This window comes from Myotis lucifugus, unplaced genomic scaffold (genome assembly GCF_000147115.1).
Source record: "Myotis lucifugus unplaced genomic scaffold, Myoluc2.0 scaffold_47, whole genome shotgun sequence".
Classification (NCBI taxonomy): domain Eukaryota; kingdom Metazoa; phylum Chordata; class Mammalia; order Chiroptera; family Vespertilionidae; genus Myotis; species Myotis lucifugus.
This window is the reverse complement of record NW_005871095.1, coordinates 4,226,764-4,252,832: the sequence shown is the minus strand read 5'-3', so window position 1 is coordinate 4,252,832 and position 26,069 is coordinate 4,226,764. Positions and strand designations below refer to the sequence as shown.

At 49.4% G+C, this 26,069-nt stretch overlaps 1 protein-coding gene and 1 long non-coding RNA gene across 4 annotated transcripts in view; one reads left to right on the top strand and one right to left on the bottom strand.

Annotated features, from left to right (window-relative positions):
• The window catches only part of AKR1E2 (aldo-keto reductase family 1 member E2), a 32,069-nt gene extending 13,172 nt beyond the window's left edge, over positions 1–18,897 (top strand). The window contains exons 2-12 of one of the 3 annotated variants that reach the window (XM_014455544.2): positions 3,279–3,368; positions 3,965–4,210; positions 5,355–5,522; positions 7,738–7,854; positions 9,721–9,798; positions 11,608–11,730; positions 14,235–14,332; positions 16,207–16,279; positions 16,833–16,916; positions 18,003–18,085; positions 18,357–18,897. In XM_014455544.2, coding sequence (XP_014311030.1) covers positions 3,965–4,210; positions 5,355–5,522; positions 7,738–7,854; positions 9,721–9,798; positions 11,608–11,730; positions 14,235–14,332; positions 16,207–16,279; positions 16,833–16,916; positions 18,003–18,085; positions 18,357–18,399 — 1,113 coding nt within the window. In that variant the 5' untranslated portion in view covers positions 3,279–3,368 and the 3' untranslated portion in view covers positions 18,400–18,897. Of the gene's footprint in view, positions 1–3,278; positions 3,376–3,957; positions 4,211–5,354; positions 5,523–7,737; positions 7,855–9,720; positions 9,799–11,607; positions 11,731–14,234; positions 14,333–16,206; positions 16,280–16,832; positions 16,917–18,002; positions 18,086–18,356 lie in introns of those variants that run through there. The other 2 variants (XM_023753583.1, XM_023753584.1) reach the window with 2 other exon arrangements.
• Positions 1,746–3,886, bottom strand: LOC106697110. Its single transcript, XR_001348137.2, has 3 exons — positions 3,771–3,886; positions 2,944–3,128; positions 1,746–2,079 (listed from the first exon to the last, which is right to left on the bottom strand). It is a non-coding gene; the product is annotated as an uncharacterized LOC106697110 (long non-coding RNA).
• Positions 18,898–26,069: the final 7,172 nt, after the last annotated feature.

The following is a 26,069-nucleotide window of genomic DNA, read 5'->3' as shown; positions in this document are numbered from 1 at the left end:
GACTGTAATGGGTAGCCTTATAAATAAGCTTGGAAGAATTATGTCGGCATTTCTTCTAGATACATTCCTAGGCTCAGCACTGCTAGGTAAAGATTGTACCTTTGTACCTGTGGAAATTTATGCTTCCTCCCAGAGATGAGTGTCCTTTCACAATTCTCTCCAGGGGATCTGGTGGGGCCTCTGCTTCCTCACATTGTCCCCAAAGTTGGTTATCACCCGACATAAACCCTGCTAGTGATGGTGTTGTAATGTAGCCCGCAAATCACACAAGGACGCCTCAAGAAGTCGAATTAAGGAGTCATATTTATTGCAAATCCGGGACTACGAGGGGGCATTTCGCTCTCCCAAATCTCGCAGTGCCCTCCCCAGGCCCACCACCAGATTTATAGAGGCAAAAATCACAAAGGTATCGATTGCATCCCAGGGTTTGGAATGAGGAACCTAGTTTGCAAAAAAGCAGTTTACAGAAGCAGACTTAAGCATGTTAATTATAGTTTTGGGTCTCCGGATCACTGAATCAGCGGAAACACATTATCTGGAGCCATCGGGTCTTGGGACCACTGAGTTAACAGGAACACATTATCTAGAGCCATCGAGGCAATTGAGAGTAATTGTGCTGTCCTGGTCTTGGGACCACTGAGTCAGCTGGAACGCATTATCTAGAGCCCTCTGGTCTTGAGACAACTGAGTTGACAGGAACACATTATCTGGAGCCCTCAGGTCTTGGGATAATTGTGCTGTCCTGGTTCCCAGGTACAGAGGAATGTGCTTTCTAAAACCAGTATGACCACAACCAATGGGATAGTCACAGTACAATCAATAGGGTATTCAATCGAATGGGATGATTTATATAATTCAGAAAATCAAAATAACTTTTCTATTGTTAAACAGAGCAAGTAAGTACAGAAGCCAAACAGCAGGGTTAAACTATAGTTTCTACCTGAGATGATTGCTACCATACTTCAGTGGTGACATGCTAGCAGTGTGTGCCCTCAGCAGGGAGGTGGCCATTCTGGCACATAGGCCATGTGCCCTGCTTCCCGTTTGCACAGCATGTTTCATTTCTGGATCCCTTTAAAACTGTTTTTTCAGAGTTTTTGGTACCATCAGTGTGTTAAACCTTTCTCTGTCCTCGGGTTCTGAGGAATGCTGCTCTAGTTTCCATTTGTCTTTCCACTGGGTATGTTTTCCTTGTTTCAGATGGCCACCAAAGAGCCAGCTGTTTCTTTATGGCTCCTGGCTCCTGGTGACACTTAGAACAGCGGTCCCACTTCCACCCCACCCCAGATTCTGAACATATCTACTATAAGGGCTTCAGTTTTCACATATAATCTTTTTTTCATCTGGGATTTCTCTTTTAAATAAAAAGTGCTATTTTAAATTTTAAGAAAAGCAAAAATGAGTCCTTCTTAAAATATGTGGGCATGCATAAGAAGCCACATAGTATGATTCCATTTATATGAATAATCCAGGCTAGTTAAAGAAACAGACAAAACAGGTTAGCTATTGCTGGAGGCTAAGGGAAGGCAGTGACCATTGGGTGTGGGCTTTCCTCTTGGGGAGATGAAAACAGTCTGCAATTAGACGGTGGGGCTGGCTGCACAGCATAGGGAAATGCTTACTGCCTCTAAATTGCAGTTTAAAATGATTTAAAGGTTGCATCATACTGAATTCAAATTTTAACAAATGTGTGTTTTTTTTAAATATAAAAGGAAAACTGAAAAAAAAAAAAAAAGTGCTACCACCAGAGGGGAGAGGAGGCCAACGCTGGTGCTGGGTGTAGCTCAGGAGCTGGTGCGGAGGGAGGCTCCAGGTGCAGTTCCTGTTCCACACGTGGGAAGACAAGGCCCCTCTGAGCTTCTCCTGGAGTGGCCTCTAGCTCTGGAATTGCTGTTAGAATCGGTCGTACACTTGGCTCTGGCTCTGGACCTGCTGCTGGAAGTGGCATCAAATCTAATGACAGTAGTGCCTCAAGCTGTATGCGGGCTTGGGCCCCGTAGTTATACAGCTGGATCTGGCTCTGGAGATGCTACAGGAACTGATGCTGGAGCCAGAGCCACTCTGGAGATGGTGCTGGAGCTGCAAGAGGAGGAGAAGTCACCTGAATGCCTCTCCAAAGACAGAACATATCCCAGAATTTCCCAGAAAAGGACGTCTTCCCAGGCTGAATCCTCCTAATAGGTGGTCTGAGGCCAGTCTGCTCCTGTCCCTACACCAACCTCTGGCTGCTCTCCCTGAGTAGCCCCAGCACCAACCCTTCCCCTTATGCTCACAATCATCCACCCTAGGGCTCCGGCTCAGCGGGCTCCAGCCTAGGAAGGTGTCACATTGAATATCCCGTGTCCTCTACCTGCTGTGATGTCCAGTGGCACTGGCTGATGCCCCAACTGGAATGGAAGCAAGGGAGGGTAGGGATTTTAGTCTGCTCCATTCATTGAGCTATGCCAAGTGTCTAGAAAGGGGCCTGCACACTGTAGGCACTTAATAGATCTACTGTTAATAGAATGAACCTTCTCAGATATCTGAGTGTACCTGAGGCCCCTCAGCAATCCTCTAAGAGTCTTTGCTCTGGCTACACCCAGGACAGGGGACCGCCCAGATAGAATGTGACACCCAGATAGAAAGCAGTTTACAAATGGGAAGCAGCTTTTCCCAGGCCACAGAATAAGTAAGGCTTGAGGCAGAGAGCTTCATGGGGAAGAGAAAATCATAAATAAAACCATAGCCCTCAGCAGCCCTTCCCACAGGGCCAGGCACAGGGTCAGCACTCTCCATGGCTTATCCCACTTAGTCCTGACAATAGCCCTCTGAGTTTGGTCCTCATAGCACCCCAGTTTTCACACAAGCAAACTGAGGCTCAGAGAGGTGAAGTGACATTCTCAAGACACCCAGCTGGGAGGTGGCAGAGTAACCCCTGTGCTGTAGTGGGGGAGAAGCACCCACCTTTTCCACAGCAGGGGTGACCTGTTGGGTGCTGGAGAAGTTTCAGTAGATAGACAGGGAGGAGGGACACAGTAGTCTGCTCTGGAGGGCAGACACCGGGTACTTTGCCAGCTTCTGCAGTGTGTCTGCCTGCATGGTCCCCACCCTGCAAGTCTCATCCAATTCAGGGACGACTTATTTTCACGCTGGAGTAGGACAAAAGAGGGGCGACGGGTCAAACAATATAAACAGTACCAAATGCAAAAATACTTGTGGCCATATTGTGACGTGAAAGCAGTATATAAAGAATTTTCTGATATTCCCACAAATAAAAAGTAATTTTTTTTTCTTCACAGTAACTGAATAAATCAATGAGAGGATCTCACAGCCCTCTCCCGCCTCTGAGCAGCTCACATCATCATGGAGATGGAGGCTAAGAATTAAAGGTACCAGGTGGGTCAGAGGCAGGGCCACGCCCAGCATGACTGACCCCTTCCCTGCCCCAGTTACTCCATTGAGCCCAGTGGGCACAGCCCGCCCCCTGGTGGTCAGCCCCAGCACTGCAGCCGCAGGCCAGGAACAACAAAACACACTATTGGTTGGAGTCATCCAGGCACTGGGGTCGCAGGCCCTGGGCGGAGGGGAGGAGAGTGGGGCGGGGGAGATGAGCGAGACCTGGAATACTCCATGCCCCTGAATTCCGTCTATTGTGGTCGTGGGGTGCCCAGTTCCATTGCTCAGCCAGGGCAATGACTCCGCCCAGTTCCACCTGAGGACCTGAGGCTCCAGCAAGGGTGCTCCTGCCCCTGGTCCCCGGAGGAGCGGCCCAGTGCCTTGCCCCGACCTACCCTGGTCCCAGGCGCCCAGAGCGGTGCACAGAGCGCCCTAGTCCGGGTCCTCTCCGGGCTGCCCTGGGGGGACTCTGCCGACCCTGGGACCCTGGGGACCCCTGCGCATCCGCCCGCCTTCGCGACTGGGACCTGCCAGGACCTCAGTGCGTAGCGCGCGCACCCCGCTTCCCAACGTCCAACTTTCTCCCGAGATGTGGGCGTGTCCACTGGCCAGGACGGTGCGGTCCGCTACCCGGACACCTAGGAGCCACCGGCCAATCGCGGCCCCCGCCTCAGGCGCCGCCCCCCCAGCTGAGATGCCCACTAACCCGCCGCCTCGGAGCCACCAGCCAATCTGGAGTCCGCCGCGGTGGCTCAGCTCCAGAGCAGCACCGCCGCCACAGAAGCCGCTCCGAAGGATGGAGAAGATTCCTGTTCTGGGCCTGGGCACCTGGAAGGTGAGGCGGCCTCGGGTCCTGGAGAGGCGGCGCCTTTCCTCACCGCGGTTCGCTCTGCTGTGGAGGGGCCACCCGCAGGGACAACCTGGGGGCCACCTCCCTGGACGCCCCGGAGAGGAGAAACCCGCGGGGACACCTGCAGCCCCCAGCCAGCTAGTCCCTGTAACTCCCCGGGAGGCTTCCTGCGTCTGAAAGATGGGATTTGTAGATGGCAGATTATCTGGAAATGGGGGTTGTCTCTGATATTGCATATTGAAGCCAAATCACAATTATTCAGAAATAATGTTTGGGGAAGCAAGCCCAGAAGAAAAGATCGTCGGGCTTGCGTACAGACAGAAAGTGGCAGTCACCTAACTAGATCAGAGGCCACTGTTCCTGGAAAGTTGTCTGAATCAGTAAGATAAAGGAATTGGCTTTAAATAGGAACTTTGTAACTTCAGGTCCCCTGTGTAAACCTGATAGCGGAAGCACTTTGAACTTGGGAACTTTCTCTACTTTGGATTTCTGACCTGTCGGTGCTTTGAGACTTGGCACTAACTAACTTTCAATTTTTCTTTTCTTTTTTTAAAAAAAATGTAGTCTTTGATTATATATATATTCCTGTAAGAAGTCACCTAGGAAATTAGAGTAGGAATTAGAATGATCAACCCACCACTCATCTAAATATTATTTAAATTATTTCTTCTATCCACTTAACAACTCTTAGAGGCCAGGCTGTGGTTTCACTGGTGGTTCTCAGCTTCTAGCCAAGGCCATGCATTTGGCGCTGTTCAATAGCACTCTATGGATTTAACTGTCTTGACTTTCTTGTCTTGACTTTAATTCTTGTATGCACTATGTCTTCTGCACTCAGCCGGATGTAGGAGTCCACATCTCGTACCCAGGGTAAGGAAAAGCTGTGAAAACTGTTGGACTTTGGTGGTATAGAATTGGATTAATCCTAATCACCTTTCCCTGATCCATACAAAGTCTTCGTTTTATTTATTTTTAATCTTGTGAGATTACAAATCTGCCATTGAAATCTACTGCCCAAGAAGTGCTGCATAACAACCAACCAGGAAAGCTGGGTGGCTTACAAGCACCTAGTTTATTACTGCTGCAGGTAGTCAGCCGGGCAACTCCTTGGATCTTGTTCATTCTGCAGGCGGCTCCAGGGGAAGTGACAGAGGCAGTGAAAGTGGCCATAGATGTGGGATATCGGCACTTTGACTGCGCCTACCTGTACCACAATGAGAGTGAGATCGGAGCCGGGATCCAGAGCAAGATCCAGGAGGGCGTGGTTCGGCGGGAGGACCTGTTCATCGTCAGTAAGGTAGGACTTGGCCTGCAGGTAGAGCATGTGCAGGCCGCTCAGGACTTGGGTGTTGAGACAGCTGACATAGCACGGGGATGATTTTCCAGGCTCCCATAGAGCTGCTGACTTCATTCATACTTGAACCAGATCTAATAAGGGCTTCTGCAGCTTTGTGGACGTGCTGGGAGTGGTGCAGGTGAAGGGGTCGGGGACAGTGTGACAAGCGGAAGGGACAACTAGAGCAAAGGCAGGAGGCATGGGGCAGTGTGGTGGTGGTGGGTGTGTGCATGGGGACCCTTGAGAAGCTTGGTGTTCCTGGACTGAGCAATGTTGGCAGCGGAGACAAGGAGCGGTGAGGCTGGAGCCGTGGACGAGCCTGATCACAGAAGACCTGATCGCCATTTAAGGAGTTCTCTTCTCACCAAGGAGCACCGCTGAAGGTTTTACCTTCTGTTGAGCCAGAGTTGTTCTGTGTAGAGGAGACTGTGAAGGTGAAAGCAGAGTCCTTTAAACAGGAGGCAGAAGGCACGAGACCTTAACAGCAGTGTCGGTGGGAGGGGTGACAGCCTGCCTTGGGACAGCACTAGACAGATGGCAAGGAAATGGCTGGGAAGGACAGTCAGGAGGTGGGCCCTGTAAGAAATGCTGGCGGCAGACCAAGAGAGTGGAGAATTAAAGAATTCCTTTGCTTTTGACTTTGAAGAAGAATATTAAGGCCATTAGGCCAGGAGCAGAGAGTTCACATGGCAGCTGTCCTTCCCGAGGCTGGCTCAGGAACCCGGCTCCATCGTGGAAGAGCAGACAGTGGGTTTCACAATCTCCCGAGGGATTGCCGCATCTAAATTTCCTCAATTGTGCTCAGTAGATAGAGCATCGGCCTGTGGACTGAAGGGTCCCAGGTTCGATTCCAGTCAAGGGCATGTACCTTGGTTGTAGGCACATCCCCAGTAGGGGGTGTGCAGGAGGCAGCTGATGGATGTTTCTAACTCTCTATTCCTCTCCCTTCCTCCCTGTAAAAAATCAATAAAGTAAATTTAAAAAATAAATAAATTTTCGTAATTGCAAGCTTCAGTGCTGTTCCTGTAGTAGATTTGCTTGTCTGTGTTACCTGGATACAATGCTCTAACTCATCAGTGCTGTAAAAGGAGAGGCCCAGGGGACCTTAGCCCGGGAACGCAAATCTCTCCTGATCCTCCATTTAGGGAGCTGGGTACCTGGGGTTCCTGTGGCTAGCCAGCAGAGGGGACGGGTGCTCCCAGCTGGATTACAGCCAGCAGAGGGGACGGGTGCTCCCAGCTGGGTCATAGCCAGCAGAAGGGACGGGTGCTCCCAGCTGGGTCATAGCCAGCAGAGGGACGGGTGCTCCCAGCTGGGTCATAACCAGCAGAGGGGACGGGTGCTCCCAGCTAGATCATAGCCAGCAGAGGGGACGGGTGCTCCCAGCTGGATCATAGCCAGCAGAGGATGTGATCTGAAAAATTCCTGAAATTTAGAAAAGTCTTGGAAATACAATTTTTTAAAAAATCACTGATATACTCACCATCTAGAAAGTGCTGTTTTTAATAATATGATGTATTCTAGTTTCTTTTTTGTAAACATGCTGTACTTGTAATTTGGTTTTACATATTTTTATCCTCTTTCTTTTATTTATTTTGTTTGTTTGTTTTGCTCTTGCTGCGATGGTGCCAAAATAGTATAATAAAGGAAACAATGAGGGGAAAACAAATTACAAACTTTTTACTTCACAGAGGGTGTGAAGTGCTAAGTATAAGGCAGTCTGTGTTAACTTACTTACCTAGTTTAATCTGCAGGATTGAGGTCTTTATAACAGAGAACCTTTAACATAGAGTCTGTTCAAGGGGGAAACTGAATACACAAATTCTTCTGATTTTTCCTCATATCTTTTCTGCCTGTGGGTATTTTTTATTTTATTTTATCTTTTTAGTCTCAATGGATCCAAATAACCAGACAGCTCTTCCATCAAATAATTTCACAGTGTTTCCCCTCCCCCCACTTCCCCTAAGGAGAAATCAGGCAGGAGGAGCTGAGCTTTGCAGACCCCCTCCCTGTGGACGTCCTGGACCATTGGAGAATAATGTCACGGCCGCTGCATTTATGGCCACTGGGACTTGGATGTTGTTTGTCTTCCAGATCCTGGATTTGTGGGACCCAGGGGCAGATGTGTCAACGCTGGCTCTGTGGCCAATTGTCACGCTTCTCCTCTCCCTCGTAGCTCTGGTGCACCAGCCATAAGAAGTCCTTGGTGAGACCAGCCTGCTCCAACACTCTGAAGGCCTTGAAGTTGGAGTACTTGGACCTCTACCTCATACACTGGCCCATGGGTTTCAAGGTACTGCCCAGGCCTGGTGAGATCCCCCACTGGCAGGCTTCTGTCCTGGTCATGTCCAGGTGGGTGGTGTAAAGAGCTGGGCCAGCAGCCAGGGCACATAGATCCCAGGGCTGCGCCGGCCACACACACACATTCAGTTATCTCTGGGCCTCAACTCAGGAGAGGCTTGGCCTCGAGGACCTCTAACCAACTATGGTTTTTGCTTCTAAGCCAGTCATTTCTTCTCCAAGCCAACAGAGCAGCCCACTTTTCCCATAGGTCTTTAGGTAAAAGCAGGTGTCCGGACAGAGGACATACTGCTACTCAAAGCTGCTGCACCCGTCATTTCCCGGGTCCCAGGGAGTTCCTTGGCCCCGTCTCTTTGTGCGGGTTATGATCTCTTTGGGGAGTGAAGGCTGCTTTGCCATATGGGAGACGCCTGCTTATCCACCTGCAGCAGGTCCGGAGGGTTCTGGAGGGAGATTATTTCTCCATTTGGTGTTATTCTCTCCACTTGATAGTGTCTCACACACCCCCCCACCTTACACCCTGCTCAGCCGCATTCCCAACCTGTTTAGTCCGGGCCAGGATGTCCCTGTGCAACTGCCCCAGGCCTAGATGACACCCTGCCTGGCTACGGGCCCAGGCACACAGGTGGCACAGCGAGCCCTGAAAGAGGACGCTCTCCCTACACTGGAGTGGGTGGTGGCTGCACTGGAATCTCCCATGTGTGCACCTGGTTTGAGGAGCTTATGGTGTGTGCCGACCTGACGGGTTTCTTTTTAGATTAAAGGACAAAAACTACTTTGTTCCTAGTACAGCTTTACTTTCAGGCGTTGTATTTAATTTCAATGAAGGATGAAGCAACTGCACATTAGTCATGCCCCTAGTGGAGAACAGAAGAGGGCCAGAAAGTGAAATGAGAGAGGGTGATTCAGAAATGATTTCTGTCTGTAAAATCTGTCTGTGCACCCAGAGGATAATGGGTAAGTGATGACAGCAGCTGTGTCACACTTACTGTCAGCTGTTCGTGTTCTTTTAGCATCGAACCAGGCACTTTTTTAGGCACCTTACACGTATTGTTCATTTAATCCTCACAATTAAGTGAGGCAGGTACTGTTAACACCCCCCATTGCACAGAGGGTACAACTGAGGCACAGAAAGATTCAGTGTCATTATTGGGGCCCAGAAGCGGATGCTCAGTCAGACATGCGTTACTCTGCCTGACCCTCACCTTCTAGCAGATTCCCGAATGGCTCCTGGTGGTCAGCAGCCCTCAAGGACAAGGCCAGGTAGCACTTGTACACAGGTCTGGACATATGTCAACATGGGAGGTTGCTTTGACATGAGACACCTTAGTTGCTTCATCATGAAAATCCCTAAAAAATGTGGACCAAGCTGCAGTTTTAGACATTGTTCCCACTATTGCTCAAGAGAATTATTGAAGCCCCCTGCATTCTGGCTTCGATATCTCTCACCGTGATGTGAATTCTAAGCAAAGCAGAGAAGAGCCTCACAGTGGACTTGGGAGAAAGTTGACTGAGCTCTTAAGAAGGCAAGACCCCTTTCCCTCTTTTTTACCTGAAATTGCTAAGCAATGTTCTCATAATGGGCAAGGATCCTGGGTCCCCCTTTCCTGACCTGTGAGAGGTGGGTGTGAACTTCCAGGCTGTTGGGAACTTTGCTGGCCACCGAGTCCACCCAACTCTCGGTCTTGTGAAGGTGGAGGCAGGGCATGGAGAAGGGAAGTCACATGGTGAGGGCTGTGCTCGGACCCAGACCTTCTGGCCTAGCATCCTTTCCCCATGTCTCCCTCCATCCAGTCTCCTGCTTAGAGGGTGACCACCAGTGAGCCCCCACTAAGCTCCTGCCTTCTTGTTCCGACAGCCTGGGGGAGAAGAGCTGCCCCTGGACCGCAGTGGCATGGCGATTCCCAGTGACACTGACTACCTGGACACGTGGGAGGTAAGCTGAGCGGCCAGCGGCATCTTCCTCCTACTGATGGGCCGCGAGTGGGAAGCTGTGGATCCTGAGCTCCTGGCGTTCAGAGATACCAGGTTGTCTCCTCAAAAGGCAGGTGTGCAGCACGAAGGGACACCTGTCTGCGGGACTCAGAGCCCGGTTTCCTCTTGTTCATCTCTCTGAAACGTGCATTTTAAGGATAACTAACCCAGACCTCCCTTTACTCTTAAATGTTTATTTTTGTATTAAAAAACATCACATGGTCACTACAGAAACTACAGAAGAGTATAAAAAGGAAATCAAAAGTCCATTTTCCGTGGCCGCTTCTAGTACTTTATAGTTCCTTTAGCTCTTTGGTAAGCATTTCAGAACAAAAACTTTGACAGATGGTGACATTGGGGTGCGTCTTGGAGATGCATGGAGGAAGGGACCACGTTTCTAACCTGCTGCCAGCGTCCGCACAGGAAGTGATGAGGCCTGAAGTAGAATGTTGAGCCTGGGAGTCAGGGGAAGTGGCAGGAGTGAGGTGTGGCAGTGAATTGATGGTGTGGCAGGAGGAGAGGAGATTCCTGCTCACTCTGGCTTCTAGCCCAGCCCACCAGGTGCCTGTAATCTTACAAATCCACATGAGGGTGAGTGTGAGGCATGGGAAGAAAGCACGTTCACATTGGAACTTGCTGAGTTTAGGGCAGGCGTCCTCAAACTACGGCCCGCGGGCCACATGTGGCCCGCCGAAAACATTTATCCGGCCCGCCGGGTGTTTTTGCCACCGCTGCCTGTCCTGCTTAGCAGCCGACTCGTCCCAGGCCCGCAGTACGCATGTGTGGAATGTCTGAGGGACAGTGAACTGGCCCCCTGTTTAAAAAGTTTGAGGACCTCTGGTTTAGGGAGACGAGACTCTGGACCCACTGGTGTGAGATGGGCAGGTGCAGGGGTGGGAGTGCCGGAGGTCATCCAGGCAGAGGGGGCAGGGGAGCACAGTCAGGCAGGAGCTCCCAGGTCAGGCCAACCTCTAAATGGGCGAATTGACCTCACTTAACAGAGATTAACTGAGGTGTCCGATCTGTTGGGAACAGTGCCCAGGGGGCTGCAACCCTTCGGTCACAGACACTGCCTTTCCTGAAAGGCATGGCTGCAACTCTGGGCTGTTTGTAGCATGAGTGAGGTCAGGGTGACCGTGCAGGGCACACTGACTTTGGCCACTGGCCCCATGGCCACTAGGACTCATACTTAGCCTGGCACCAGGCCACGCTCTTCCTGAAGCTGAGAGCTAGTCCGGCTTGCTGGCCAGTGAACAGCAGAGTAGGGTTCCTGCCCTCAAGTCCCTTTCAAGGTAAAAGGTGGTGAGTTAGAATGATGGTACATCATCATACTGAGGAAGATGGTAATCTCGGTAGAAACTGGCTGAGCAGATACAGTCCGCTGTGGACATCCTTGCCGATATCATATCAACAGACATTCAGAGTAACAGAAATAATAGGTACATGTGCTGAGTGTTAGCTAAACGCTCTGTGTTCCTTATTTGATGTAATCCTTAACCCTGTGACACAGTAAGGTTGTACCCACTTGGCAGATGAGAAAATTGAGGCTTAGTGAGGTCATATAATATGCCCAAGACCCCACAGCTATTAAATGATGAAACTGGGGGGAAACCTCAAGAAATGCTTATAACACATGAAGTCAAATATTTTAAGATATTTTAAGATGTTGGGCGAAGCCAGTTTTAGGATACTGTGCGAAGGATTGAGGGTGACAAATTACTAGTTGAGTAGACAGAGCCCATGCACCCAAAAGAATTCTTGTTCTCTCTAGGCCATGGAGGACCTGGTGGTTGCAGGGCTGGTGAAAGCCATTGGGGTGTCCAACTTCAACCACGAGCAGCTGGAGAGGCTTCTGAATAAGCCCAACTTGAGGTTCAAGCCATTGACTAACCAGGTGAGTGTGGATGGCTAAGCGGCTTGGAAGGATGGAGTCAGCTTTTCAGCTGTTGCCTCCACAGGGTTACACTGGAAACAAAGTGGGTGGAGCACGGAGTAGGCATTTTCTCCTGTGACTGTCAAAAGTCATGACTATGGTGCCAGCCATTTTGCCTGAGTGGATAGAGCAGGGTCCCAGGTTTGATTCTAGTCAAGGGCGTATACCTTGGTTGCAGATTCCTGGCCCTGGTCCAGGGGCATGCAGGAGGCAACCAATCAATGTGTCTTTCTCACATTGATGTTTCTCTCTGTCTCTCCCTCTCCCTCACACTCTCTCTAAAAATCAGTGGAAAAATATCCTCGGATGAGGATTAACAACAGCAAAGAAAGTCATGACTATGGAGCGGTTAGGCAAATGGCAGGTGTGCAGGCAAGACCTTCTTAAAGGGCTCATCAGGGGAGGTGGTGTCCCTGGAAGGCAGGGTTTTCACTTCAGCCGTGGGGTGAATCACCAGGTGGCTCAGAAGTGGCAAAGGGACCAGCAGGTCCTAATCCCTCGCTAATGATGGTCAGAGGTGGTGCCGGCTTCCTGAGGCCTCACCAGGGACCCTCCCTCTGCAAGATCACAGCCTCCGTGAGACTTTAATGCTGAGAAATGACTTGTGAGGAAAGGGTTACAGTGCTTTCTAGACTAGCTGCCTTCATGTGTAAAAAGGAACACTTATTTTACTTAAACTTTTATTAACGTGTTGTGTACGTGCAAAAAAGTGCACACATAAGAATGGAGCTTGATAAGTTCTCATAACTGGACCTAGCTCTGGACCAGCCCCCAGAGCAGGGGTGGGGAACTTCTGGTCCACGGGCCATATACCAGTAAGACCCATGAAATCATTTGGTCTGGCCCTGCCAAGGCATTAGGGGTGAGTTAATGAAATGCTTGACCAAATATAGCAGGCTAATTTTTAAGTTGATCATTTTGTATGGTGTTATAATTATTTAAGTGGCCCTTGGTAGAACAAAGGTTCCCCACCCCTGACCCAGAGGCAGAAACAGCTAAGAGCCCCTGCCCTGCTGCTTCTAGTCCCTGTTCCTCGCCAAGGGCAGCCACTGTCCTGATTTCTGACAGCACAGATTAGCCTTTGGACTTTATATAGAAAATGTGACACGTTATGTGCTCTTCTGCATCTGGCTTCCCTTACTCAGCACTGTATGTGTCAGGTCCTCCTGTATCCAGGTGTGATTTGCCCATCCTTGTTTCCCTGTGGTATTCCATCCTGTGACTATCCCGTCAGTTGGTGATGGACATATGGGTAGTTTCCAGTGTAGGGATATTAATAATAGAACATCATGTTCTATTCTTTTTATAAATAAACTTTTTCAATGAAGGTATAACACAAGTACATAATAGTGCACGAATCTTAAAGGACACAGCTCAGTGAATTTCCACAAGTGAACAGACTCAAGTCGTCAGTACCCAGGGCAAGAGCTGGAAGTCCTCAGCCTTATGGAAGCTATTGGAGTGGTCGGTGCTCCGACCTGCAGCCTCGCTGAGCTCCTCTGCTTTAAAACCTCACAGACTGTTTCTGTCTGTGCACAAGCATTCAGTTCTGTGTCGACTTTTGTTGAGTGGCATTCTAAATCATGGGGAGGGGTGTGGCCTGGTCTGTGGGGTGAGGAGGGGCTGCAGGATCTGTTTCCTAAATATCCTGGGAAACCCTTTGGGAATGCGCCCTTAGAGGAGTTCTCAGAGAGCCAGTGGCTTATCTTTGGGGTCCCTGACAGATCTGCCTGTGGGTCCTGACAGCTCACCTGGGAACCAGCGAGGGCACTGTCCCCAGTTCTGAATTCACTTCTGCCAGTGAATCTGATCAGCTTCTGCCAGTCTAGGACTTAACTTTGAGTTTACACAGAACCTGGAATCATACATGAGAATTTAGAGAGTGGGGAGGAGACAGGAATCTGCTCCTGATTTTCTTACGCCGTCCCTTGGAATCAGCTGTAGCCTGTGTTTGTCACACGTAACTCCCCAGCTTCCTTCATTTACTCAACATTTGCTGAGTTTTATTCTGTGCTAGCTTATTCCAGAGCTGGGGGCATGTCTTAAATAGAACAAAATCAGACCTAGATCCCTGCCTTCATGGAGCTTATGCCCTAATGGCAACAGTAGACAGTTGCAAAGAATGACAACATGTAAGATGTCAGCTAAAACACCGTGCTACAGTGTAAGGTGAAGGCAAGGAGGAGGTGGGAGGGCCGCACTTTTACCTCAGGCGGTCAGGGAGGGCCTTGCTGAGCAGGGATTCTCGAGCGTTCAGATGGTAAAGGTGTTCTCGAGCTTGCTTACAGCGGGCAGCCTCTTGGAGACCCCTCAGCTTAGCCTGGCACTTCACAGGCGCGGCCACTCGAGCCGGGAGGTGGGCCACGCAGCTCATCAGTGACGGAGCCAGGGCGCTGATGTGGGCCCTCTTTTACAGTGCCCTGTTAGTCTGAATGGTCTCTGGTCAGCTGGGATTCTCTTTGCAGATTGAGTGCCACCCATATCTCAATCAGAAGAATCTGATCAGCTTCTGCCAGTCCAGAGACGTGTCCGTGACTGCCTACCAGCCCCTTGGGGGTTCCAGGTAGGGGCTTGTGGCCGGAAATGGATGCATGCCTCAGTTTCACTCACAGAGTTAGGTGTAAGGAAGGTGTAGGCAGGCTGTGGACACCGCAGTCCCCCAGCAGGTGGGACTGCCAGCACCCTGGCCTTGGTGGGCTGGGCTGAGGGAGGAGCTGGTGTACATGGGACAGTCATCTTCAGTGGCTGCCTCCAGAAGGGCAGTGACCTTTAAGGGCCATAACCAGCAGGAAGCAACCTCTTTGCTGAGCTCTTTCCTGGCACCTCCCGTGCTCTGCCAGACCTCTCTCTAGGGACGGTTCACAGACATCCTGATCTCTATAGAATCATCTTCCCAGAACCCGAACTGTGTGCTGTGCCCCCTACATCAGTGGATGAGCCACCACCCACTGGCCACATGGGCCACAAATGTATTCCCTTTTTGATCTCTCCTCCTACCCCCAATCCAACTTGACAGCACTGGTTATTTTGCCAGGAAACTTGGATTCTATCTCTTGCTCTCTATTCTCACTTAATGTCTTCATTAAGTACAGATTCTCTCTGGTGATTACAGCAGCCTCTTAACACCTCCCAGGTTTGCCTGGTTCTCAGCAACTATCCACACAACAGCTGAAGGGAGCCACCTTATTGTGACAGTGTCATTCTCCCGCTCACAAATCCTTCAATTCCTGGTCTGGCCCTGCCTGTGTCTACCTATTCCTGCAGCATGCTACGCGCCAACCATTTGAAACTATTTGGGGCTCCTGCTTTCTAGTCTCTGTGCCTTTGCAAATACAGTGCTCTTTACCTAGAAATCTTATCTTTTTTTTTTTCTTAACCTGGCTACTCCAGTTTCTAATATAAGGCTTAGTTCAGCATCACCTCCTTCAGGAAACCCTCCCAATTTCCCCTTATTTGTGTTGCATCCACAGCCCTTATCACACTATCCTGTCATTCATTATTTTTTTCTCATTCTCTTCTACTTGAGTTGTGGGGACTGCATCTAAGTCATGACTCTCATACCAGCCCCTAGCTCAGTGCCTGGGACGTATTAGTGGTCCAGGAAAGGCTGAGATTTTTGGATCGTTTTTGCCTGTGTGTTTCCCATGTGAAGTGGGGCAGATGTGTGTGACGTTGGTAGAGTGAGGGAGTTCCTAGCGTCTGGGTCGTATTCACAGCTGAGCTGGGGGTGGAGGAAGCCAGTGAGAGAGTGGGTGGTGGGAACCACATGAGAGAAGGGAGATGGCCGATGTCCCAGACCCACAGCCAAGTGGGGTGGGCTCTGTTTGGTCCCTTCATAGACATTGAGGATGGTTTTTATCTCAGTAACTGCTTGAAACACACTAACTGCTTAAAAATGTTCGCTAAGAACAATAGCTCTCCCAAGTGCTTAGGGCCTGGCGGCTTGACATCATGGAAGGGCAGACCCGGGGCCACTCTTCACAGTCTCTGCATAAAAGCTCCACAGTCCACTGTCTCAGCTTTCTCTTGGGATTTGAGGTGAACTTTTCTGAGATTGCTATCGATTATCTATTCATGCCGATGGTGCTGCAGACACCACCCTAGGTCCTACAGAAGAGGTCAGAAGTCCCAGGGGCACCGCACAGCGGTGAGCCTGTGTTTTAGACACTCCGATGCTGCTGCCTGGGTCTCCAGACAAAGCACCAAATAGATGTGAAGGCCACGTGTCCAGCTGTGTCCCCCCAGATGTCAGCCGTGGTTATCCTAGATGGTGGATCTGGTGACCAGCTTTTCTGCACCATTTAGATTTCCCACACTGAGCAAGTATCATGATCAGACAAAAGTAGATCTAGAGTTTCCATTTTGGAGAAAGTCTTGTTTTTTCAAAGAAGGAGGTGCACACATTTGGTCTCACAGCCCCTGCGATGTTCTCCCTAGTGGGGGTGTGGACCTGATGGACAATCCCGTGATCCAGTCCATCGCACAGAAGCACCAGAAGTCTGCAGCTCAGGTAGGTGGGTACCCGCTGGGCTGGGAGGGCCCCTCTCTGCTCACTGCAGGAGCCATGCGTGGGCATGGACGGATGCCTCGCTCTGGCCCAGCAGGTGACTAGTAGAACTGTCCAGTGTTCACCAGCCCCTTGAGGGCACTGTGGTCCCGTGGTCCCATTCATTTAGGCCCCACGATCAATTCTCTGCGTGCCGTGGCCCCAGGCTTCCTCCCGAGGCCCACCAGTTGAGTGGACCCCAAAGGAGTTTATGACTCTCTTCCTTGCTCTAATGTCCAGCGATTCATGGAACTGGACACAATAGCGAACTCTGTTAAGGCGTTGGCAGATCCTCTGAGCTCCTGGGGCCAGCGGCCACCCCTCCAGACATTCTATGGGACAGTGCAGAAATGCCATTTTCTCCTAAGAACTGCGGACTGGAGCACTGGGCACTACAGTGTCTACTGCCCGGGTCACTGGGCTTCCCTGCACAATGAAATGTGACCCGTAGGGGAAGCAGCTGGCTTCTGACTCCACCTGGTTCCCTTGGTCTCATAATATCCGTTTTCCCCAACAGATTTTGATCCGGTTTCAGATCCAGAGGAATGTGATCGTCATCCCCAAATCCGTTAACCCGAAGCGGATTCTTGAGAATATCCAGGGAGGTGTTCTCCTTCTCTGACATCAGTGGGTTTGGGGTCATGCGTGAGCTACACACTGCAGCAAGCAGCCGGCCTGTGAGGCTCTGACACAGCAGGGGGGCGGGGAAGCAAAGGCCACACCCAGGGGACACAGAGCTGCGCCTGGCAGGCGCCCACCTGGGAGATGCAGACAGGATTAAACAGGGAAGGACAGGTGATGGGGGGCCAGGGTGCCACCCAGCGCCTGCTCTGCACCCAGCACTTGCTCTGCGCCCAGTGCCTGCTCTGCGCCCAGCACCACTCACTAGTGCTGTCCCAGGGCTGCCCACCCCGATGAGAGGGACCCTTCCAGACTGTTCGCTTCTCCTCTTAACCCCAACTGCCCAGGGCCAGTGCCCCCTCCAGGCAGAACTGCTAACAGGGAGCCCGTGGTTCCTGCTAGGCATCCTGTGGAGGGTCTCCGGTGGGTAGGGGCTGGTCGGGGCCTGTCCCCTCCTGAGCGAAGATGGACTCACGCCCTGCACCTTCTTTCCTGGTCCTCAGTGGTGGCTCAGGGCTGGCTCTTCCATGTGGTTGTAGGAGCAGGTCACAGTCCTCAGGCCTGTTAGGGGCCAAGTAAGGGGGCAGCTTAGAATACATTTTAGGAGGAACAGAAAGTGAGTGCTCAAAAGTGCAATGTGTTACGGCCATTGTTAGAGTTAATGTTCTTGAGGCCCAGACCCTCCCTCACTGCTGGGGTGTGTGGAACAAACGTCTGTGTCTTGGATTTGTGGTGTTTTGTGTTTCCTGTTTTTGTGAGCGCTGGGAAAGATCCTTCGCTGCACCCTTTACTGTCCTGAATGCTCCTCACTCCTGTGGGATGAGTGCAGCCCAGACCTCATCTCTCCAAGGGTCCCTGCTGTAGCCCACGCTGGGCAAATGGCCCAAGTCCCAGTGCATCCTGGGAACTGAGGCTGAGGGCCAGGGGACGGGCCAGCTGCCACATGCAGTGTTTCTTTTACCTCCTAGTGTCCCCCACACGCCCAGCACGGTGCTTAGCAGGTGACCGTGCTTGGCTAGGTGCTCCCTGAACTGACTTTCCGGTGAACGTTTTATTTTGGTTCCAGGTGTTTGATTTTGAGTTACCAGAGGAGGATATGAATGCCCTTTTCAGCCTGGACAGGAACCTCCGACTGACCAAATTCCCCACGTAAGAACAGCTCCTTCCCTACTCTGGAAATAGAGGAAGCAATATTCAGCCGGAGCCATTGGTTCCTGGATGGATATTTATCCTATGTTTTAGGTTCATGAAATCATCTCAGAATTCTTTCCTATTTGGGAATGGGCTGGTGAGGGAACCCAGAGATGAATTTTAGACACTAGGGAGTATAAAAATATGTAATTGTGTCATTTAAAAATGTCTCCCTTAAAAATAGTAATCCCTCTTTGTTTCTGTCTTTGACTTGTTCCCCGGTTTCCAGAGCTAGAAATCACAAGGACTATCCTTTCCACATAGAGTACTGAGCCGGCTCCCACTCCCTCCCCCCCGCACCGCCCAACCAATCCAGGGCTGAGGGGCTCCCGCCCAGCAGCACAGCACAGGGCTCTGCCTCAGAGGCACAGACAGCCAGGCCAGGGATGGGAGGGACGGAGGCTAAGCTCCCCAAGAAATCATCAGACTCAGTGAGATCGGAGGAGGACACGTCTGAGAGTGTGCTCGCCCCACGGAGCACAGTGGTGGTCGTCTCACAAGTACTGGGAGACCAGCATGAAGAGCCTCTACAGCTGCGACTCAGCTTCAGCAATGAGCCCCTCCTCTCTGCCGCCCACCAGTCCCCCCAAATGATTTTACAGCGAAACCCTTACCTTCACACCTGGAAAGGAAGACTGGATGAAAGTAGTGAGCTGTCTTAGTTCAACAGAGGAATTTTTTTTTCTTACCATCTAAATTTTAAAATGCTAATGTTTAAGAAAGTTTCCGAGGAAATCAGATTGAATCAGAAATAAACCTGTGCCAACAAATCAGAGATGGATGTGGTCATTTCCCCTCATGCTCTCGGTGTTCAGTCCCAGACAGTGGAGTGGATCTGGGACAGGAGTCCTGCCCCCTTAGGAAAGGACAGGGTGGGTATCCACGCAGGGCAGTGTGTGAGTCCTGCTCCCTGCATGTTCCTTCCACTTGGCCCAGGAGCTCCCCGCCCCCTGGGACCTGCTGCCAGGGCTCCTGGATGCATCTTCACCACACATCCTGCCCAGCTCCAAGCCTCGCTCCCACACACATCTCCAAGGATGGGACTTACTTGACCCACTGGGCATTTCCGCCTGCCCCAAGGACTGTGCCCTGTCCACAGGAGTTAGTGACTCCTGGCTATTGCCCAGGCACCCTCACCTCAGGCTACCATCCACGCCCAGGGTGGGGGCTTCCTCACCCAGTGGTGAAGCTGTTTAGAGGCCAGCCAGTCACAGACTTGACGTGTTTTCAGCCTGTTTCTCACGGGGTCCTCTGGTCTTCCTCATTTGTGAGGCCACCCTTCCTGCTGTCTTGGATGCTCTCAGGACTCAGTGCACCACCCACCCTCCTTGATGTTCAAGCCTCAGTGCCTCGTCAGGGAGCTGGCATGTGGCCCTGAACCCCCAGCCCCTGGCAGGAGCAGGAGACGAGCTTGTCCGTATCTGCTCCTGAGGCCACTGAGCCAGAGCGGGTCCAGGGCCGGAGTCCCAGGGATCTCCCTCCCACATGGCCTGGGTGTGATGCACCTTGTGGGGTGAGACACACTTCCTACCACAGGCAGAGGGTGGTCTAGAGTGCCAGGAACAGGGAGGGGCAGCACGTGCCCCAGGCTCTAATGTGCAAAGTTGAGGTCTCCGGGCTCTTCCCGAGCTCACTATTGCCCTGACCTGTGGCTTAAGCAGCAGACACTGGCCTTGGTCTATCTGGGAACAAATGTGTGGCCCAACCAAGCCATGGGTGTCCTCGAGCCCTGAAGGTGTGGCCCGCACGTCCTGCCTGTGCTTTCACTCTGCTTGTCTGTTTGGGGCCTTGGGTTCTGCTGCTGGGCTCATGGGAGAAGGGGGCCTACCCATCCAGGGAGGGGCCCACCCACCCACTCCCCAGACCCCTGTCCTTTAACAGGGTGGGGGCATGGACACAGCCTGGAGTCTCTGTTTGGTTTCCAGCTGATGCATGACACCCAGAGGACATAAAAACATCAGTGACAGGAAAACAAGCTTTCTCTACTGGAGTGTCAAGGATAAAGTCTGTGGTTTTCCCTTCTTTTGGTCCTGCGTGTGTGACTGCAGAGGCGAGGATGGCTCTGCTATGAGTCTGGTTCTTTGCTCCTGAGAGACAGAAGCCTGTGTCTCAGCCCATCCTCAGGCACAGCGGGTTCTCATTACCTGTGTTATAGACAGTTAGACAGCCATGAGCAGAGCAAGGACTATGGGCCAGGCACAGAAACTCACCAGGGCAGAAAGCCCCAGATGCCTAGCAAGGGGCAATGCTAGGAAAACAAGGACCTTGCCCCCAGAGTAACCTTTCCTCCCCTAGCATATTGCTGGTCATGCGGTTTGGAAGCCCTGACCTTTCCCACCCTAAAGATAACATCTAGGCCTCAGTTGCATTTCAGCTCCCAGCCCAGAAAAGCAACAAAACCAGACAAGTGACGCTGTGGCCCTGGCTGACTCAGGACCAGCTGCATTGACTAATGATCCCCTGCCTTGATGCTGGCCAATCAGTGGAGACCATGACCCTGAAAGAGCACACCTGGAAAGCTGATGCATATTCTATTGAGACGTCCCCCGAAACCTCCCCTAAGATTTCCACCTGCAAGAGAGAGAGAAATATGCTCAACCCAGAGGACCCAGGAGGAGCCCTTCCCCAGGGGAGCAGGCAGATACCATTCCCTTCCCCCTTCTTTCCTCTAAGGGACCCCAGGAGACTTGCCACCAGGGGAGCAATGGGCAGGGGCATCTCCTGGGCTAACCTCCCGAACCTGCCTCCCAGGCCCCCTTTTCTCTGACTCCCGGTGAGCCAAAGCAGCCAAGCCTAGGCTCTCCTGTTGGCCCTTCTTTGTTTCACTGTCCTCAGTATACTTTTGCTGCAGCCAATAAATTCTTATATACTTCGCTACACATTGTCTCTTTATTGAAATCTTTCCTTCAAGAAGACAAGTACCGAGGTCTTGTCGTCTCACCAGTAGCACCCACAGTGGTTGTGTTCTACAGAGTCACCGCAACCCAGGCTCGCAGGCACTGAACTACTGCTTTGAGCCTCTGGTCTCAACATTCTCATCATCCAATCATACATCGCCTGTTCCATGTGTGTCTCTGTCTAAAGACACCTCATTTTGCATTTACAGTGTTGGGTCATTAGCACTGAACTCAGCCAACAGCACTGTGATTCACGCCTGGTCAGAGCTTATCTAACATTTATTTTTCCCATAAAACACTGCACAGCCTCCTTGCTCTTAGGAACAATAGGCAGCACTTCAGCACAACTTTGGGGACATTTTTAAGCTGCTATAAAATACTTTATGATGTTAGATTAAAAAGGCTCATTTTCATAAATTGATTGCCAGATGTTCCTTGTTTATGTTAAGAAAAGTTCTGCACAATTGCCTAATAGAGTGTTTTATTAATACTGGCGGTATTTTTCTGTTTAATTAAATCATTCCACTTGTTTGAGAATGCAAAGAAATCAGAAAAGCTCAATGAAAGAAAATAGAAGTGGCCTAAAATACCAATATTCAAGAATAATCATTTCTGTAGTGGATCCTTTTAATCTTTGTTCATGTCTATGACATACAGAGATAGATCAGTTTTATAAAATATGTAATAAATGTGCATAAACACATCTCACAAGACCAGTCACAACAAACATGTAATTTGTAATTTTCTTTTTAAAAAGACAAACACATACTGGACATACAGTGCATGCAACTGTTCACTTGATAGTTGTATAAGCGACATCAACAAACATCATGGAGCCTTTAGTTTTGTATGTTTTAAACTACATAATTTTAACTCATCATAGTATCGTCTAAATGATCTCCACATGTTACACTGTCTCATTGCCATAAATAATTGACACCTTTCAAACACCCTGCAGGCTGGAGAGAAAATTTACATCTTTATACTTTAAGCTTGGATGCTGATGACATACACAAGTTACCATGTTGTAATAATAGCTACCATTTTTATAATCATTTTATCTTTTATAGAAACAGTTTTAAAAACTTTTAAATAGCTTTTATACTAGGAACACTTAAAATAGTAAAATCACCAACAAGAATCATACAAATGAGGAGCACCTGGCACTAAACAGATCCTGTAAGGGACACAGTGAGAGCTGGAGAGACACAGCAGTGCCTCCTTGCAGCCCAGTGGGAATCAGCTCAGGGGGCCCCAATTCTTGTTGCACTATGCATGTCTGAAAATGATCAGGGAAGCCCCGGGAATGTTGATTTCAGTATTACAAATAAATTTTGGCCTGTAAGCAAACACTCAAATATGGAATCCTGAATAATGCATGCATCACCTGTCTTTGCATTTACAATTTATTTCCCAGCCAGCATCAGAGCTGTTGGGTACATTTGCCACCAGGTGGCGTCAGAGACCAACTAACTTTCAAGCTCAAGACGGTGCCTTTGTAATGCCTGTTAGATTTTTAAGATTTTAAAAAAAATATATTTTATTGATTTTTTACAGGGAGGAAGGGAGAAGGATAGAGAGTTAGAAACATCGATGAGAGAGAAACATCGATCAGCTGCCTCCTGCACACTCCCTACTGGGGATGTGCCCGCAACCAAGGTACATGCCCTTAACTGGAATCAAACCTGGGACCCTTGAGTCCGCAGGTTCTATCCACTGAGCCAAACCAGTTAGGGCAAGATTTTTTTGTTTTTGTTTTTATTTTTAAACACTTTGTGAGTCATTGTGAGGAAAGAAACAACAGGTAGCAAAAATAAGACACTCCCATGTATAAGATGCCCCCCACTTTTCCAACCCAAAATTAATAAATCGATATTTTAAACTTAGAACACTTTTTGTTTAGTAATTACTGAAGGTAATGTTTACATACCAGTACTATGATATTATGCAGCATGTCACTTTACTCAGCCTCTGTCACATCACTGCTTTTTTCTTACTATTAGTTCCAGACATATCAGTTTCTCCAATTTCCATTGTATCACTGCTGTCTTCGGAGTCACTGCCTATTAATATATATGTGAGATCATCCTCATAAACTGGTGGCATTTTCTGAACTAACTTTGTTCATGTTCTCATGGCCAACCCTTCTCTCCTCATGAAATTGAAGCACCATTTTGCCTTTCCTGTAAGATCAACAATGTTCATTTTGCTTGCAAACATTCTTGCCTAACATTGAATAAGCTTGGTTGACACAAATAAGCCACTCTGGCACTGCTCCATAACCCAAGTCTTAAGCCTCTGCTCCAAGTTTGCCCATTTTGCTGGTTTTCCTCTTAAGGCCTTATTTTTTAGCATCTTAAGGAGTTGTTCTTCCTGTTTTCTCCACTGTCTGAACATACACTCAGTGGAAGGAGGTACCAATTGTCTCTCTGTAGCTCTATTTCCATGATCTTTTGCATAGCTGATTAAATTCAGTTTGAATTTTGCAGAGTAAGACAATTGCTTACCGGTATTTATTTTTATTTTTTGACAGCTTTATGGGCTCAGAATGCTGCATTCTCTGTTGCATCTGTGCACTCTCCACCTCCACCTCCAATTATGTTATCAGCTGACGTCAGTAACAATAAGGCTCGTGATTGGAGGAAGCCTGTTTGACAAGGTATGGGCAGCTATGTACCTGCATGGCTTCCTCCTTGGCTTAGTTCTGTGTATAAGACGCCCCTCAATTTTCAGTCTGATGATTTTAGAAAAAATAATGGCGTCTTATACACAAAAAAATACAGTATAAAGCTTAGGAAGTTTCACAGAGTTTATGCAGTCACATTCTCCATCAGTTTCCTACACATGGTACTTAAAAAGCTCTGTGCAGCTTGGCTCACAAGCCCTCCTCCCCTGAGACCTGCTCTTCTCTGGATAACATGACTTCTGTGGGAGTTCTTTCCCACCCAAGGGCCAGCAGACACAGGCTCTGTGAGAAAATATAGACACTTGTCCCCTTCAAGGAGCCTACTTGTGTCAGCTGACTGGTTTGTGTTCCTGATGACTGGGAATGGGGTGGGGTGGGGGTGGCTCATCTCAATCGATACCTGTCCCATTGGGCATTTTCTCCTTTCATTGGAATGGAAAACCCAAAGATATGTGGAAAATGAGAGGTACACACAGCCGGAAAGAAAACAGCCTCAGCAAAGGGGAGATGTGGTCAGTTGTGGACAGGCCTTATATACAATCCTATCTAATAAAGACAGAATATGAAAATTGACCATCACTTCACAACAAAGACAGTGGCACCCATAGCCAATAAGGAGGGAATATGCAAATTGACGTGACAGAGATGGCGGCAGCCGGGCCAGGATGCTTGCGTCGTCACTATGGTGATGACACAGGCGTTCCGCCCCGCCCCGGCTGCTCTGGGCCTCTGGGCAACATGCGAAGGTGGAAGGCAGCTCCGGGCCGGAGTGAAGGTGGAAAGGCACCTCCAGCTGGAGCGAAGGCGGTGCCGGCAGCCAGGGGAAGGAAGGCCTATTCTTGCATGAATCTTCATGCATCGGGCCTCTAGTGGGCAAATAAAGTGAAACAGGAGATTGTGGAGAAAGCAGGAAGAAGACAGAAAGTAAGTAGTGAGGGCCTTTTCCTCAACCATGTTATGAGACCTGGGTCTACTTAATGAGGGCCTAGGCCACCTACCCAGCAGACATTTAAGAGGTGGCCCTGGAGCTCACCTGCACCTTAATCTACCCCTTCTTCTCTGAAGTGAAATGAGACCATAATGGAAGCACCAGGTAGCAGTGCACATTCATTACTCCTGCCCTGTGCTTTGTTATACTGATTCCTCCATGATGTAATACACAATACAATGTTATCATTTTTCCTTTATTTTAATTTTTAATATGTTTTTATTGTTGATAGTATTACAGATTTCTCCCATTCCCCTTTTACCCCTCTCCTCCCAGACCCTCCCTACCCTCCCAAGTTTTCACTACCCTATTGCCAGTGTCCATGACCTGTACATATCTACACTAATAAAAGAGAAACATGCAAATTGGTGTCACTCCACTACGCCCACCAGCCAATCAGAGCAACTATGCAAATTAACCCAACAAAGATGGCGGTTAATTTGCATACACAGGCATGGAGCAAAGACTGAAGGCTCTGGCCAGAGTGAAGACTGAAGACTGAAGACTGAAAACTGAAGACTGAAGACTGAAGACTGAAGACTGAAGAGGCTTGGCTTCTTTCCTGCAGCCAGAGCGGAGAAGCCAAGCCTTGTTGTGGCTGCAGCGGAGAAGCCAAGCCTTGCTGTGGCCAGAGGGGAGAAGCCTAGCCTCAAGGCTTGGCTTCTCCGCTGTGACTGGACCAAAGGCCTGGGTCCCGGGAGCCGAAGGAAAACCGGTGCCAGCAGCCAGGTGAAGGAAGGCCTATTGCACGAATCTTCATGCAACGGGCTTCTAGTAAGTATATAAGTTCTTTGGTTTATCTCTTCTCGTCCTATTTTTCTTTTAAATAGTCAGTGTTCTTGTAAAGAATTTCAGCCATAAGGAAAATATCTTGCACATTTTCAAATGTGTGTACCATTCTGCTGGTGTCCCTGCCTCATTGTGTCTGGTTTCCCTCAGCACAAAGTTTCTTTGTTGAAATTTTTTTTCTTCTTTCATTTGTCCCAACTTTATTTGTAGTTGCTTGATGAAACAGTTGTATGGTGGCTGCTTTGAAACCTTTGTCAGATTATTCTAATATCTAAGTCATCTTGGTGCATGAATCTGTTGCTTATCTTTCATTCAATTTGGTATCTACCTTGTTCTTGGTATTGTGAGTAATTTTTAATTCAAATCTGGACCTTTCATGGATTTGTGTTAAGTTTAAGATCGCCTTAAAATGTCTTATAAAGTTGTATGGTGTGGCAAATTCATAGAACAAAAGAGAAAATAAAACAAGAACTACAGACAGGTAAAAAAGTGGACTTTGAACACTTAAAAGTATAGTAAATGGTTAGTTTTCTGTGTGTGTGTGTGTGTGGTTTTTTTGTTTTGTTTTTGTTTTTGTTTTTT